This window comes from Oreochromis niloticus, linkage group LG5 (genome assembly GCF_001858045.2).
Source record: "Oreochromis niloticus isolate F11D_XX linkage group LG5, O_niloticus_UMD_NMBU, whole genome shotgun sequence".
Lineage (NCBI taxonomy): Eukaryota > Metazoa > Chordata > Actinopteri > Cichliformes > Cichlidae > Oreochromis > Oreochromis niloticus.
In genome coordinates, this window is record NC_031970.2 from 17,374,234 (window position 1) to 17,388,883 (window position 14,650).

General features: G+C 39.8%; 1 protein-coding gene across 1 annotated transcript; it reads right to left on the reverse strand.

Annotated features, from left to right (window-relative positions):
* Window positions 1–651: 651 nt before the first annotated feature.
* mst1 (macrophage stimulating 1) lies at window positions 652–14,464 on the reverse strand. The gene is made up of 18 exons (XM_003448389.4): window positions 14,176–14,464; window positions 13,574–13,718; window positions 11,084–11,199; window positions 10,889–11,003; window positions 9,922–10,058; window positions 9,453–9,573; window positions 9,196–9,314; window positions 7,684–7,858; window positions 7,082–7,212; window positions 6,170–6,272; window positions 5,690–5,826; window positions 5,551–5,583; window positions 5,353–5,467; window positions 5,196–5,273; window positions 3,511–3,657; window positions 3,295–3,401; window positions 2,889–3,028; window positions 652–2,170 (listed from the first exon to the last, which is right to left on the reverse strand). Exons 1-18 carry the CDS (start codon window positions 14,222–14,224, stop codon window positions 2,009–2,011), a joined length of 2,130 nt encoding a protein of 709 aa, XP_003448437.1. The 5' UTR covers window positions 14,225–14,464; the 3' UTR covers window positions 652–2,008.
* Between the last annotated feature and the right edge of the window lie 186 nt (window positions 14,465–14,650).

Genomic DNA, 14,650 nt, shown 5'->3' on the forward strand with positions numbered 1-14,650 from the left:
AAAAGCTCCCTTTCTGTGTGGATTTCTGCTTTACATGCTGCCTGAGTGCAGCTAGAAAAAAAATCCTAAAAATAATATATTTTCAAGATGTAACTTTTTGAGTTTACACAAACTGATAAAAATGGAAATGTTTGAACCACCGCAGTGAATACACATTCCAGGGGCAGCTGCTGCTGCCACTGGACCGCTCACGGAGTCATGTCAGGTGAACACGTTGGCGTGCGACCAAAATATAAAGCTTTAAGTTAAAAAAGATGAAGCACGGAGCTTAGTTTGGGTGGTTTGCAGTGTCACTTTCATCATGTAATTAATACATTCTTAAACTGAACATCTTGTGAAACCAGATTAAAAAAAATTCCAAACAAATGTAGCCTATATGTCTCAGGTTATTACCATAAAATGCACAAAAGCAAAATAAAGAAGAAAACATCTGCATTTTTCTTTTTCATGGCAGCATTTATTACAAATTTCAGTCGGGTTTCCCAGCAGCTTTTGTCAACAGTTACTAAGAACTGGTAGTCATATACAAATTTTCATTAGTCATCTACTATAAATATTACTAAATGAAAGTGAACAGGATGACTCTGAAATCACAACCGCCAGTCTGCTGTTTCCAAACACTGTATAGAACAGGAGCATAACTGGCCATCATCAGTTAGACAGGAACGCGGTCTAAGCTTTTCTCTTATCGGGTTCTATTTCTGCAAACAAATATAAACATAAATCTTGGGATTATCTGAGATGAAGAAAAGTTTAAGTTTTACTGAGAAAGACACAGAAAGATAGAATGGGGGAGAAGGTAGAGGTAGGGGGAGGAGATGGTGGTGGTGGTGGTGGGGGTCGCGAGAGAGAAATTATGCGTGTGTGTGTGTCAATGTATGAGAGAGTTCACTGGCCTTCCGCGGCGTGTGGTGTCTGAGATTCGGTTGGACTCTGATCTTGAGGTTTATTTAAGCTGAATTCCGTGGGCTCATCAGGACCGCGTTACAAAAATCCTCCTATAGAACTAGAAAGAATGTGCAGCGCATACAGTTCTGCATAAGGCACAAAGGCATGTCTTTAGAGGTGGGGGCAGGCATCAAAAGACAGGGAGAGGAGGGATTTCTTTAGAGGCTGGGGGCAAAGAAGGTATTTCGGAGTTCCATTCATTGCCAGGGAGAGCAGGGGAGGCGTACAGTTTTGCAATAAAGGGTGCATTTCCAGGGGATGTTAGGAACTCCGAAACTGTGCCGTAAACCTCCGCACCCCTGCTCTAACTGGAAGTTAATTAGGGACGATATTTTCCTCTGACCCCTCGGGGGCTACATTTGATTTGATCCGTTTGAAAGCTTTTAAATTTTTTTAGAAGTTGGTGCAAAAACGGGTAAAATTAGGAGCCCTTTAAGCCCCGTTTGTGGTGCATAAACATGACAAAAAAAAAGGTTAAAAAAAAAGAAAGAAAAAGTAGTTGTTAGCAGATAAACATTTATCAGGGTAAAGGCGAATAAAGACCGGAGAAGTAGTGGTAATAAAAATGAAAAATCTCATCAAAGAAAAACTTTGAAAAGCAGCTCACATTTTTATGATGAACCTTTTCCGCATGGCTTTTTATTTTGCATGTCAGCGTGTGTGATTATTGAGTTCTTATTATTTTGGCATATGTGTTGGTTTCTGGCTGCCAGCAGCAAAAAAACAAAACAAAAAAAAACTGGATTCTGATCCACCTAATGTTAGTTACTGCGACTGAAAGGATTCATTAAATCATGCAGACGTAATGCAGACATAACAGAAGAAATCCCGAAAGATGCATTACTACAAAACGTTTTTTTCATGATATAGTAATGTAATAGTAATACAAGTCATATAACACATTCTAATTATAAATCTGGATTTGTGTTAGGGATAAATTTTACTGACAAAAAGGCATCTGAGAAGAGGAAAAGTGTACATGTTCAGCGCAATAAAAGGTCTCGCAAGTTTTGATAATACTCAGAATATCCAGTTCTGCGTTTGACGGCGCTCTCTCTTTCTAAGCCATCTCCATGACTTTCTTTATCCAGTCCACGTACATAGACACGCGGATAAAGATGTTGGGCTGCCCCGGGTGTCCACAGCGCCTCATGGGGATGATCACCCCCTCGAGTACCCAACAGTCCCTGTTCTGACACGCCAGAGGTCCGCCGTAGTCTCGCTGCAGACACACAGGAACAACACTCCGGGGTCATTATTTGTCTCTGTTATGACTGACTGTCACTGCTGAGGTTAGAAACATCTTGCAGTCACATCTTGTCCAGTTCACTTCCATTATCCAACTGGTGACTGTGTTTGATTTATAGGAACATATAAATAACTGTATGCGCTTTGCTTAAAGTAACTTTCATTATCAAACAGTTTTCCCAACCATCAGTATTTGAAGCGTTAAGTCCTAACATGTTACGCCGTTATTTTGTGGCACTTAAGGAACATAGTTTGACACTTTGGGAAGATACTTGTGTTCACTTTCTTGCTGGGGGTTTCAAGTATCTGCACTTTTAACACAAAGCTAGACAAGCAGTTGGTTAGCTTAGCTTAACACAAACAGCGGCGGAAACAGCTGGTGGAACCAGCTGGATCGGCTCTGCCCAAAGGTAATGAAATCCACCTACCAGGACCTTATAAACTCACAGCTTAAGAGAACATTTAAACAGTGTCTCTTAAACTCACAGTTTAAGCACGTACTTTCCCATTTTTAAACATCAAACTATTCTATTAATTTTTACAGCTATTAATACCAAAGATGGTCAGTGCTGTGGTTCTGTTATGACTTGGTTAAGAAATATACCACTTCAAGCAGGGGACCTTGCATTTCTCCTGTAACATCACAGCGGCAAAGTTTTGAAATGGTCCAACATTTTTACGCAGATACCTACCTCGCACGCACCTACTCCAGCTTGGAAGGCGTTTGTGCACATCTCATTTTCACGAACACGACCTCTGAAGTATTTGTTGCACTCCTTGTTACTAATAACAGACATGTGGGCCACATTGAGGACAGCCTCATTACCAGTCCCTTGAAAAAAGATTAAGAAGAAGGAATTAGTTAACAGCTAATGTATTTTGAGGCACAGTGAAACGAAAAGGAAGTTGGACAGATGTTGAAAATTTTGAAAATAGCAGTGCCATCTGTTGCTCAGTAGCCTGGATAGCCCTCATTTAGAAGCAACATTACTTCAAGGGCAGAAACAAGATGCTCGTTCTAAGGAAGACACCTTTTATTAATTATTCGAAGTAGAATGGTACTGCATGAAGTCGGCACTTCCGAAGTATTATACTTGCCTCTTGTCTCGCCCCATCCTGCAATTTCACACCTCGTCCCCTCGCTTACAATGTAGCGCTCAGGAGGGAGGCAAATCTGAGAGACACGCTCATTAAATACGGCCGGGCTACAGAAAGAAAGGGAGGAGGAAAAAGAGTCAGGAGGACTTTTAGGTATATGTCTGTGTACATATGCATGCATGTGTGTGCGTGCTGGTGGGACCTGACAGTACACACTATTCCAGTTGTAGCATGACCAGTTGAGACTCAGAAGGTCCGCAAACAATCTTAGTGAGCGGGATGGTTTGCACACCGGGTTCTCCTTCTTGAGGATCACGAAACAGCGTTCCCATCATGGCTGAATATCCAGGCAGGTCAACGTAGCTATGCACACATACAGACAATTAAGCACTATCAATATATATTAAAGCATTTTTGAGTTTGGAAAGTTTGGAAATATATTTATTTACTTTCCTGATGAGATTTAAATGAACGGCTTTTTCTCTATCATACGTGGATGGTAAATCTGAAGCTTTGAAGACTGTAAACTGAGAAACTGAGAACTGAGAAATTTCGACATGTCTTAGAAATATCTAAAGTCTAACAGTAAGTCAGACCTATTAGAGATTTAATTTAAATTTCACACTTTTATATGCACTCACCAACCACTTTATTAGGTAGTAATTAGGTTCCTAAAACTGGGTTAGGACCCCTTCTGCCTTCACCAAATTCAGAGGTGCTCTATTGGATTAAGGTCTGGCGACTGTGGAGGGCATTTGAGTAGACTGAACTCACAGTCATGTTTAAGAAACCAGTTTGATCAGAAGATGGACGTCGTCAGCAACAACATTCAGGTAAGCTGTGGCGCTTAAATAATGTTCAGTTGGTATTAAGAGGCCCAGAGTGTGCCAAGAAAAGATCTCCTATACCGTTACATACCACCACCAGCCTGAACCGTTGATACAAAGCAGGATGGATTCAAGCTTTCATGTTGTTTACTCCAAATTCTGACCCTACTATCTGAGTGTCACTGCAGAAATTGAGACTCAGCAGACCAGGCAACATTTTTCCAATCTTCTGTTGTCCGGTTAGGGGGAGCCCATATCAATTGTAGCCTCAGTTTCCTGTTCTTAGCTCACAGGAGTGGCACCCAGTGTGGTCTGTTGCTGCTGCTGCTGTGTGTCTGCTGCATACCTTGGTTGTTGTAACAAGTGATTATTTGAGTTACTGTTGTCTTTCTATTAGCGCAAAATATTCTGTCCATTCTTCTCTGATCTCAGGCATCAACAAGGTACTTTCACCCAGACAAATGCTCACTAGTTTCTCTTTTTCACACTATTCTCTTTCAACCCTAGAGATGATTTTAAAGGAAATTCCCAGTAGATCTGTTGTTTCTGAAATACTCAGACCAGTTTGTTTCACACCAACAACCACTTAAATCACCTTTCAGTTTTAACCTTAGCAGGTCATCTTGACCATGTCCATGTGTAAATGTATTAAATTACTGCCATGCAATTGGCTGAATGAATATTTGTGTCATGAGCAGTTGAACAGGTGAACGCTGCCAATGCTCTCTTTACTGCTCTAATAATTTGCATTAATGTTTTGCAATGATCCCAGTCTTCTTCATGCTCTTGTGCTACTTTAAACACACAAACAGCAAAAAAAAATCTCTGGTCTTTTGTCATTGTTGTTCTCTCTGCAGTATTTTATACAAGTAAGAAAACCTCTGCATCTGGTTTAAACCAGTACGGACAAGCAGCACGCTGAAATGCTAACGTGGAGTTGTTTTTATTTGTGACTGGACATACAACTGCAATCAGTTTTCTCATCTAACGCTTATTAAGAATAAACATTTGCAAAAAGGCCAAAAACTTTAGATGTGTGAAATCAGAGAGCACTTTTAAAAGAACCAGACTTACCAGGAGGAGAAACACTGTTTGGTGCTGATCACCCATCTAGCATTAACCAGGGATCCTCCACAGAAGTGGTTTCCTTTTCTGCACACACAGGTCAGAGGTTACATCTAGCATAGCAGAAAGCCTTTTACTATAACTGTTAATCAGCTGTTAGACTCACCTGTCTCTCAGGCTCACCGTCCAAGGTGAGTTCCCAGGAATCCCGTTCACTATACGCAGTATGGTCCTCTGGACCCGGTCTTCTCTCTTTCCACACTCACTAAACTCCACTTTTTCTGTGATCACAAAAAGGCGACTCAATACTGTAAAACATATTTTGCAGAGGTTTGAAATATATTTGAAAGCCTGCTCAACTAACCTATTGGTTCAGTGATAGACACTTTCTCCCCAGCTGTGTAAAAACACCAACAGATTGAATGTTAAACCCAAACTCTGGATGAACCATCACCACACAGCCCGATAAAGTGCTACAAGAGACAGGTAGAAAAGATCTGTACCGCACTGTTTGATGGCACAGTAGTCAAACTCTGTTTTGTGGTCTGTGGTGTAGCACCAGGGTCCGTGATGGTCACCGTCTGGGTTGCGACAATAGTTTTCTGTCAGATTGGCATCTGGATGCGTTCTTGGGTTTATCCTGGAAGATCACACACAGATCTCGTAAAATATAAAGGCATGCTAAAAATGCTGAAAACATGACAGGCCTTCTGTTTGTAACAATATTATTCTTTTTTTTCTTACTCAAGACACTTTTACCAACTATTATGTTACACACCACCTTAATAAAATATAAAGTACAGAGCCTATTTTTTAATAGTACATTTTCTAATGTATTCATCGGTTTGAACAGAAAACAAAACCCGTTCGATGTTAGTATGAAGTGCAGATACAGTTTCAATATAAAGCCAATTAGTGGTCAAGGTCATACATGTGCATAAAATAAATCCTCTGCTGTTTAATAACTTAAACGTTTATCTTACTTTGTCCTGTGAGGCGTGTTAACGTTCCATTTCTGGCAGGTTATGCCCTTACGAGTTTTACGCACAGTGCCTCTGTAGTTTCTTCCGTTTTCCTGGTAACAGTCTGGAAAGAAGACGAAAGACTTCATCATCATGGCAACGGCCATTACTAAGTATGGCAGACTGTCAACTGAGCATAATGGGACAGAACAACTCTGGCTTCATGTAGAATCAAAGCTACATTTGAGGTGAAGTCTTCCAATTTTTCTGGGCATTACAAAGTTTCTATTTCTGCAGATTATAATAATGGTGTACAGATAAATATTTATTTATTTAACAGAGAAAGAAATTTTCAACATGGTAGTTTTATTTAGAATGCATAAATCATTTCTTTTAGCACATGATAATTAAATTATTAAAGGGAAAAAAATGAATTACATATTATGAGTGTGATTTAACTTTTATATTACAAGCTTTGAGCTTTATAAAGTTAATTTCACTGAAGGTCTGTGGAGAGAGAACTGAAGACCAAGGTGAATAATAATCCTGCCCCTAGTAGTTTTTGTTTTTTGAGAAATAATTTCATTGTTTTGTTTCAGAGTAAAATAATGTAAGCATCCAAAATTTTCTCTTTGCTGCTTTTAAAAAAAAAAAAATTAATTTGCATAGGAGGGCTAATAATTCTGTCCTCATCTATAGTTAAATGTTCAAACTGAGAAAAAGAAAAAAAGAAACGATTTCTGGCGACTCGTCAGATATTCCAGGGTTTTGGGGCTCTCGCTGGAGGGGTCTTCATCACATTGATATTACAGCCCTGCACGTCCTCATATGAATATTCATACAGTCATTGCATCGTAAGGTCATCTTTATTCATTAATGCCAACAGGAGCCTGTTCGCTGGATTCATATTAAAATGGAGAAGAAGGCTAATACCCTCAGCTTCTATGTCGTCTGCACAGCGTTTGATTTGCAAGCAGAGCGCAGTCCTCATCGCTGGGACAGATGTGAAGCACCAGGGAGCCTCCGACCCATCTGGGTTACGACAGTAGTTCTCCTCCAAACCCCTGGATGACATGTAACACAGATTCAGCTCATCACTGATGCATTAAATTACTGGTCACTGACACACTGTGCCGGGTTAGTGTAGAGACACAGAGATCACGCTGAAATAACTAAGTTCTTGTCCCCCCAGCCTTGTAACGTCTACTGAAAATGAATGAATGAAATGCCGCTAATCACTACTGGCATGATGAGCGATCACAGCATCACAAAGAAGTTTAATATTCATTTCACATGCATGCTGCCACTCTGAGAGCGATCTGCTTTTAATGGGGAATTACTGACTATCCATCATCTGCTGTCAACTGTCAGCAGAGAAATAAGATGCAAGAAATCTCACTGCAGTGACGTTTTGACATTAATATTCATGTGCAATGCAGCGAGAGCACTATCAAACTAACAAGCTGTGACAACAAACAAAATTTTTTAAAAAAGACTAAATGACAAGGTTAACCTTAACGGCGATCAACACTTACTTGCACTCATATATGTTTGGGTAGAAGGGGTGCTCATGGGGTTGCTGGGTATCCCACCGCTGGCAGGGGATGCCTGACGTCGTCTCGTTGACTTTCCCGCGGTAATCCTCCCCACGCCCACGGAAACAGTTGGTGGTGAAGCTGGAGCGCTGGCGCTTCTCCACGTGAACTTCAGCTGGAGAGAAGGAACAGGTTAAAGATGACAAAAACATAAACAAAATGCAGGAGAAAACGAAAGTTTGTTGGAATAATCTCATGAGATAAAAGAACAACGTGATCTCAGTTTTTTATGAATCACCTTTAAGGACCAAATGATGCTGATTTACAGCGGCAGAGAGAAACTACGAGGAGGATCAGATAAACACAGATATAAAGGAGGAGAATAATTACCTAACGAAACAGGATAAAAATCATGAGAAAACTAAGAATGCGAAAGTCACAGTGAAAATGCAAGAAGCTCAGGAAAACACTGCGGTTTTTACGTGTGTGGAGAATAATAACATGTTACATAATACTAATCACACCACAGGATGGCACTGTTTTATCATGATCTTCTCTTGTGTCAATGATTCTCATTGGAAATCCCCAGGTTACACAACTTCTGTTGAAATTTTTGGGAGAACACTAATGCCCTGTTTATTTGATTTGTTCTGCTGGTTGTTCCCGTTCTCTCTTTGTCCTTGAGTGTATAAAAAAAAAATACACGTGGCCATCATCTACCTGCTTTAGAATTAAAATTATTTTTTTAAAGTATGGGCCTGTATGTCATGAATGTAATTAAAAAAAATACAAATAAAACAAACAAACAAGCAAAAACCCCAAAAATCTCTTAGCTATTCATAGGCAAGAGTTACAAAGACCTACAAAAATACACTGGGATTAAAAGCAGTACAAAAAGTCATAGAGAAAAAAAAAGGGGGGGGGTATAAAACTACAACTATTACTACTACAACTGAAGCCACTATATCTGGCAAACACAGCCCATTATACATGGCTTAAATCGATGAAAAAACACTTTTTTAATTGATTCGTTTAAAGAGAATCATCGTCTGCCCTGAAATGTCTCACATTTCTGAACGCAATTTGTACAAACACAGAAAAGGTGATTTTTCTAGATTTAATTACAGCAACTTAATGAGACTCTCTAATCCCACTGTGTCTCAGAGTACTACAGGAATCAATTTGGCTTCCTCTTTCTTGCCTGAGGGACCCACTGACAAGAACAGAACAAACAAATAAGCCACAAGTTTAATCCAGTAAATTTATACAGTGATACAAAACATTACAGTAACATCTAGTAATTATCTTACTCACTGTATAAGACAGCAATTCATTTCTCAGTTGATTAATTAATAATTTTGCCTATAAGCAAGCAAAAGATACTGAATTCTGGAGAAGATGGAAATGATGGAGACTTTTTTGCTTTTCTTTTTTCTCTCTCTAAAAAAGTAAAAGTAAAGACTCTACTGTAGGAGTTTGTCCAGTAAAGTTCCAATAAATGCAAGCTCTTACTGCATCGGCTGATGTCACAGTTTTCCCTTTCCACCTCAGGGTCAGTGGTGTAACACCAAGGCACCGGAGAGGCATCAGGGTTACGGCAGTAGTTATCATCTAAACTCTTATCCGGGTACCTGAAAAATACACATAGGCAGGTTTTTATCACCTGGAAATGGAAAAAAGAAATATTTTAAATAGTGCAGATGCAACAGCAAAATATGCCGTGCAATGCCGACTCATGTGCAAACAAAACAGTAGTAATGAGTGCATACTTTTCAGGTTGGTAGATGTGTTGGTGAGGGTACTGCTGGTCCCATCTTTGACACTCTCTGCCATTCACAGTGTGGTCAACCTGGCCCCTGTAGTCCTCTCCATTACACGTGATGCACACCTCTGCAAGCACAATGACTCAAAGTGAAAGATGCTTGAAGTAAAGAGAAACAAACATACAGAAAGCCCCACTCTTTTTTTTAACAGCTTCTATAATTGCTGAATAATTTTCTTAAAGCACATTTAAAGAATGAAACTTGAAGCTATTCATGAGGCAACTGGAAACACAGTAACTATTGTACGTGCATGCTGTCAGCAGGTAAGCCAAAAACGAGTAACAAGTTTTCCAGTTACATCAAAGTGCTAATTACGAGACATTTGGAGGAAATAAAGCTTACATAAAGCTTTACAAATCTCACATGTTTGCAGTTTAGATAAGCAGGATAACGTGTGATAATGTATAGGATGTACCATCTTTGCACTGGGGAATGTTGCAGCTTTCATAGCGTCGCTCCGGGTCGGTGGTGTAACACCACGGACCGATCCGATCCCCATCCGGATTCCTGCAGTAGTTCAGCTCCAGACCATTGGTAGCTGTAGGAGTCCACCTGAGGAAAAAAAAAAGAATTTTTCAGTCAGTCATACACTTTGGTACAACTGGTCGTTTAAAATAAAACAAATAATGCAGTTGAAGTGACAACTCCCTAATCTGGGAGTGTCAACTTCTAGTGTGGATGAATAATATAGAAACTGCAGCTGTTCTTAACCCAAGGGAATTGATTCAGACAACTATGACAGAAAGTGACTGGGTTCATTCTTAAACACTTACAGATGTATTAATGGATTTTTACAAGCTGAAGAGTACACATATCTGACATAAATTTGTTTTGGTTATCACATGTAAATCTGCTATCATTTGCACACCTGTACGCCTCTTTCACGGTGGTGTAGTTAGAGAACTGCTGGCCACCTGATGGCTATTACTCAGATATTCATCACGATTTAATCACTGTCAGGTACAGAGAAAAGATCTGGCTCCTTACTTTGCTCTGAAGACTGCTTATGATATTTTGCTTATCACAGTTTTTCTGAAGAAAACAGGCACCCACACTGGTGGAAATAAGACTTAAAAACAGTGAAATTTACAGATAACACAACAGTGAGAAGGATACGAGCAGTAATGCACTCTGGCTTTCTACCTTCAGTCTGGCTTTAAGGGAAATGAAAGACACAGTTATTCAGGAAAGTTTCTTCAACTGTTTGGTTGTTGTCGTGAATTTCCCACCTCTGCACCTCTCTCCCACAATTGGAAAATTATTATAAATAGAGCTGCGCTGTTGTTGACCTTTGAACTGAAAGTGAAATGCAGCACTTTATCTTCACAATGTTTTTTTCCAGTACAATGGGGACAGATGAATCATCTGAAGATGCAACTCACCTGTGATCGTGAGGAAATTTGGACCACCACTGTTGGCAGGTGAGCCCGCTTCTTGTGGTGGACACTTTGCCTCGATAGTCTTCTCCTTTACCCACAATGCACTTCCTTACATAGACTGCATAAAAAAAAGCAATCAGTGGTTACAGTATCGATGGGAAGCACTGATCTCTGTGATATCACCGATGTGAGTCTTACCCTTCTTCTCATAAAGATCACAGTTCACGTTTCTCTTCACTTCTGCATTGGTGCCATCGCCCACCCAGGGCAGATGTTTACAGGTGACAACTGGACGAGTCTCATAGTTGAAAGCTCTGTTGATGAGAAATATTTTCATGTCAAAGCTCTTTACTTTCAGAGGATAAACTTAATGTCTACAAAGTGTTTTTAAATTAATCAGTGAACATTTTAAAGTTATTTTTAAGAATATTATGTTTAACATTTAACAGACAGTATAATGAAAGCCCGACTGATATACTGGCAGGGATGACATGTCAGCTGATTGCCGATATATCAGTGTCAGCATTATTAAATAAATGCCGTCTTAACTAGACCCTGATTGGTAAAGATACAGATTTTAATATTGATATCGATACCAATATTTAATCATTTAAGACTATTCTGATATATTGGTTGATGATTTTTTTTTTTCAGGGACACAATTCACTGTTTGTTGTGTTTCTGGTGCTCCAAACATGTGTTGCAGACAGGAAAGTTCATATGGAGAAACTATGAAACAGCAACATGATGTGTTTGAAGGGTGTTTCTCCCATTTCTTCTTCTTTCTTTTAAATTTATTGGCATTTGTAAATGTCGATGTTGCTGGCAATTACCTAATATCAGTAGATAGTAATGGCCCGCCATTATTTTCTACTATTCTATTCTTAAGATGGCAAAACTCTGGGGAAAGAAGCTGCAATGACAATGTTGATAGTCCAGACATATACTTTTAGCCTTTTTGAATAAGGACTCATTCTGTGGTGGAAAGCCTCACACCATCTAGCCTTTCACTAATAAATATCTGCAAGGCTAGTCATTCATTCCAGGGTGGAATGGTTGTGCAGCATACGTCTTTAATGACTTTAAAAAACAAGAATTGGGTTCACAGGTTTTAATTGAATTTAGATTTTCTCAAAGCGAGTTCATAAATATTTGGTTGAATGTCCCTTAGCAAGTTGCACCTCAACCAAATGCTTTTGGTTTCCATCAACAAGTTTCTTGCACAATTCTGGCTGAATATTTGACCACTCTGCTTGGTAGAACTGGTAGAGCTCATTCAGAATGGTTGGTTTATTTCTTGGCATGGAGCCGGCTTTTAAGCATAGTCCACAAATTTTTATCGTCCAGAAGGTCAGGGCTTGGTTGTGGAGAAACATTCCAGAAGTTTAATGTTAGCCTGCTTTATCCGTTCCAACCCAGTTTTGATGTGAGTTTGTCCTGCTGGTAGTTTCAACCATCTAGTTGCTAATTTGAGCTGAAGAATTTGGAGGTACTCTGCCTTTTTCATTATTCCATCCACTTTTTGCAATGTGTCAGTTGTACCGGCAGCAAGTATGAGGATGATACTAGCAGCACCATGCTTCACAGTTGGTGCAGTGCTCTTAGGTTTGAAAGCCTCACCTTCTCCTCTTTGTCATTGTAGCCAAACAGCTAAATTTCTGTATCACCTTACCATAAAACTTTACTTCAAAAGGCATTTGGCTTGTCTGTATGGAAAGCTGCACATTTCAGTCAGCATGAAAGCGTCAGTTTTGAAACAGGGGCTTCTTTCTTGGTTGACACTCTTTCAGTCCATGGCGATATAACTGTGAACGGTGAGTCAGGTGTTCTTGGTGGTCCCTGGGTTGCTTCTGAACATCCTAACTAATTTCCTTTCATCTAAGGATAAGAGTTTAGGTATTGTTCTGGACCTTAGTAAAATTGTGACACATCAGAAAAGCTTGTACTTATGTACAATTGTTTAAACTGATGATCTTAGAATCTGTAGTGTTTGGCAATGGCTCCATTAAGCTTCTGGAATTGACTTTCCAAAGCCTTGATGTTAACTCTACTGAAAATGTGTGCACTATGCTTACTCAGAATCAGAATCAGAGTACTTTAATAATCCCTAAGGAAATCAAAAGCCTTGGCCGTACCAAGAAGTCAACTAAGTTAAATGAACTCCCACATTTATGCTAAGAACAGTGGTCAAATATCAACCCAGAATTATGCCAGAAGCCTGTTTTTTTTTAAAGATTTTTTTTTTGGCCTTTTATCCTTTATTGGATAGAGGCAGGAAAGCAAGGAGAGGGCTGTGGGACTCGAACCTGGGCCTACTTCTCTGCGGTCATACGGGATATGATCGCCTGCTAACCCACTGAGCTAAACCAGCGCCCAGAAGGCTGTTGATGGCAAAAAAACCAAAAAAAGCCCCTGATTTGTGCAGCTTGCGAAGTTGCACTTCAATCAGAAGCACTCTCCATTGACTAACTATTAACGGGGGTGTATACTTTTGACCCTGTGTGAATTAGAGAAAATTCAAAGTATATCGAAATTTTTTTCACCCAATTCCAAATTCCCAAAGTGACAATGACATCCATATCTATTATGAGAATATGTAAACTTTTAAGTTCTTGGCCAATTTATGAGCAAAGTCTGGTGGTCCTTTTGCAAACCATAATCTTTAAGTAGTTTAAGCGTGTTGTTTACCTGCAGTCCAGTGACTGTGAGCAGCGTGTGGCACAGTCCTCGAGGTTCAGGCCTGGTAAAATCTGCACTCGAGCAGAGTTCCAGGAGGTAGGAACGAGCTCTCGGCCCTCCGAGCGCTGGAAGTCATTCAGAGGACTGCGGTACCCTGTTCATGTATAACAAAACCACAAACATAATGCTTACAGACTGATGTGGGGACCATGCAGTATCTGCATCTGTTTAGTCCTGGTTTTAACTGGAGAGCAGTGGCACCACATGGAATATTTGGGCAGGAGCCTGGACACATATAACCTTTGGACCAACGCTCTGCTGCTGGTTTGAGACAGCAGATGTCTAGAAAAGGTTTGAACAGCAACACAGTTACACAACTGGTAACTCAAACTAGCTCCCATTAACACAGATACATACATTAATGAAATGATAAAATCCATCACATACTAATATTGGTGCTGTCAAAATGAAAATAACTGTCTTTTAAAATAGTTTATTTCTTTTGAAAGTGCTCAGTCTGTAAATAGGCCTCGTGATCTTTAACCAAATAGATTTAAACAACCAAAAATAATGAAAGTAGTCAGAATAACTAAGAAATTAATCAAACTTACCAGTGACCACTCCGACAGTCAGGAGAATGCACTGCAGAAACTCTTTCATTGTTTGAATCGGTGGAAGATAAAACTATTATAATCACGTTATGGGGGTCAAAACGAGATCTCTGCTCTAAAATCTCCTCTCTTTGAAGCCTTCGGGTGGTCAACTTCAAACAGCGACCAGCTCGACCTGACAGGCAGAAAAATACCCCCAAAAGCTCAGCACGATGTTAAACATCCACACAGAAAGTCTAAATCACGACCACCCACACGCCAGCGTCGCGCCTTTGCTCAAACAGTGGCCCTAATCCCCAAAACACAGCCGATCAATACATGTATTAATCATTAATGAGGAGTGGCACATCGGTCCATGTTCATGAACCTTCTTCATGCCCCTCAGATATATAAATATTTGCATCAGGATTAGGCTCAATATCCTGAAAAAAAGGAAAACTTGTGATTTTTTTTCTGCCACAATGAACGCAATTCT

Excerpts from the sequence above, each read along its gene's own strand:
- mst1 (XM_003448389.4), bottom strand. The coding sequence starts at position 14,224 with ATGAAAGAGTTTCTGCAGTGCATTCTCCTGACTGTCGGAGTGGTCACT. Across the intron at positions 5,827-6,169 it reads AACACGCCTCACAGGACAAA|GATAAACCCAAGAACGCATC; the intron begins GTAAGATAAACG and ends GTGATCTTCCAG. Across the intron at positions 2,171-2,888 it reads CTGGAGTAGGTGCGTGCGAG|CGAGACTACGGCGGACCTCT; the intron begins GTAGGTATCTGC and ends GTGTGTCTGCAG.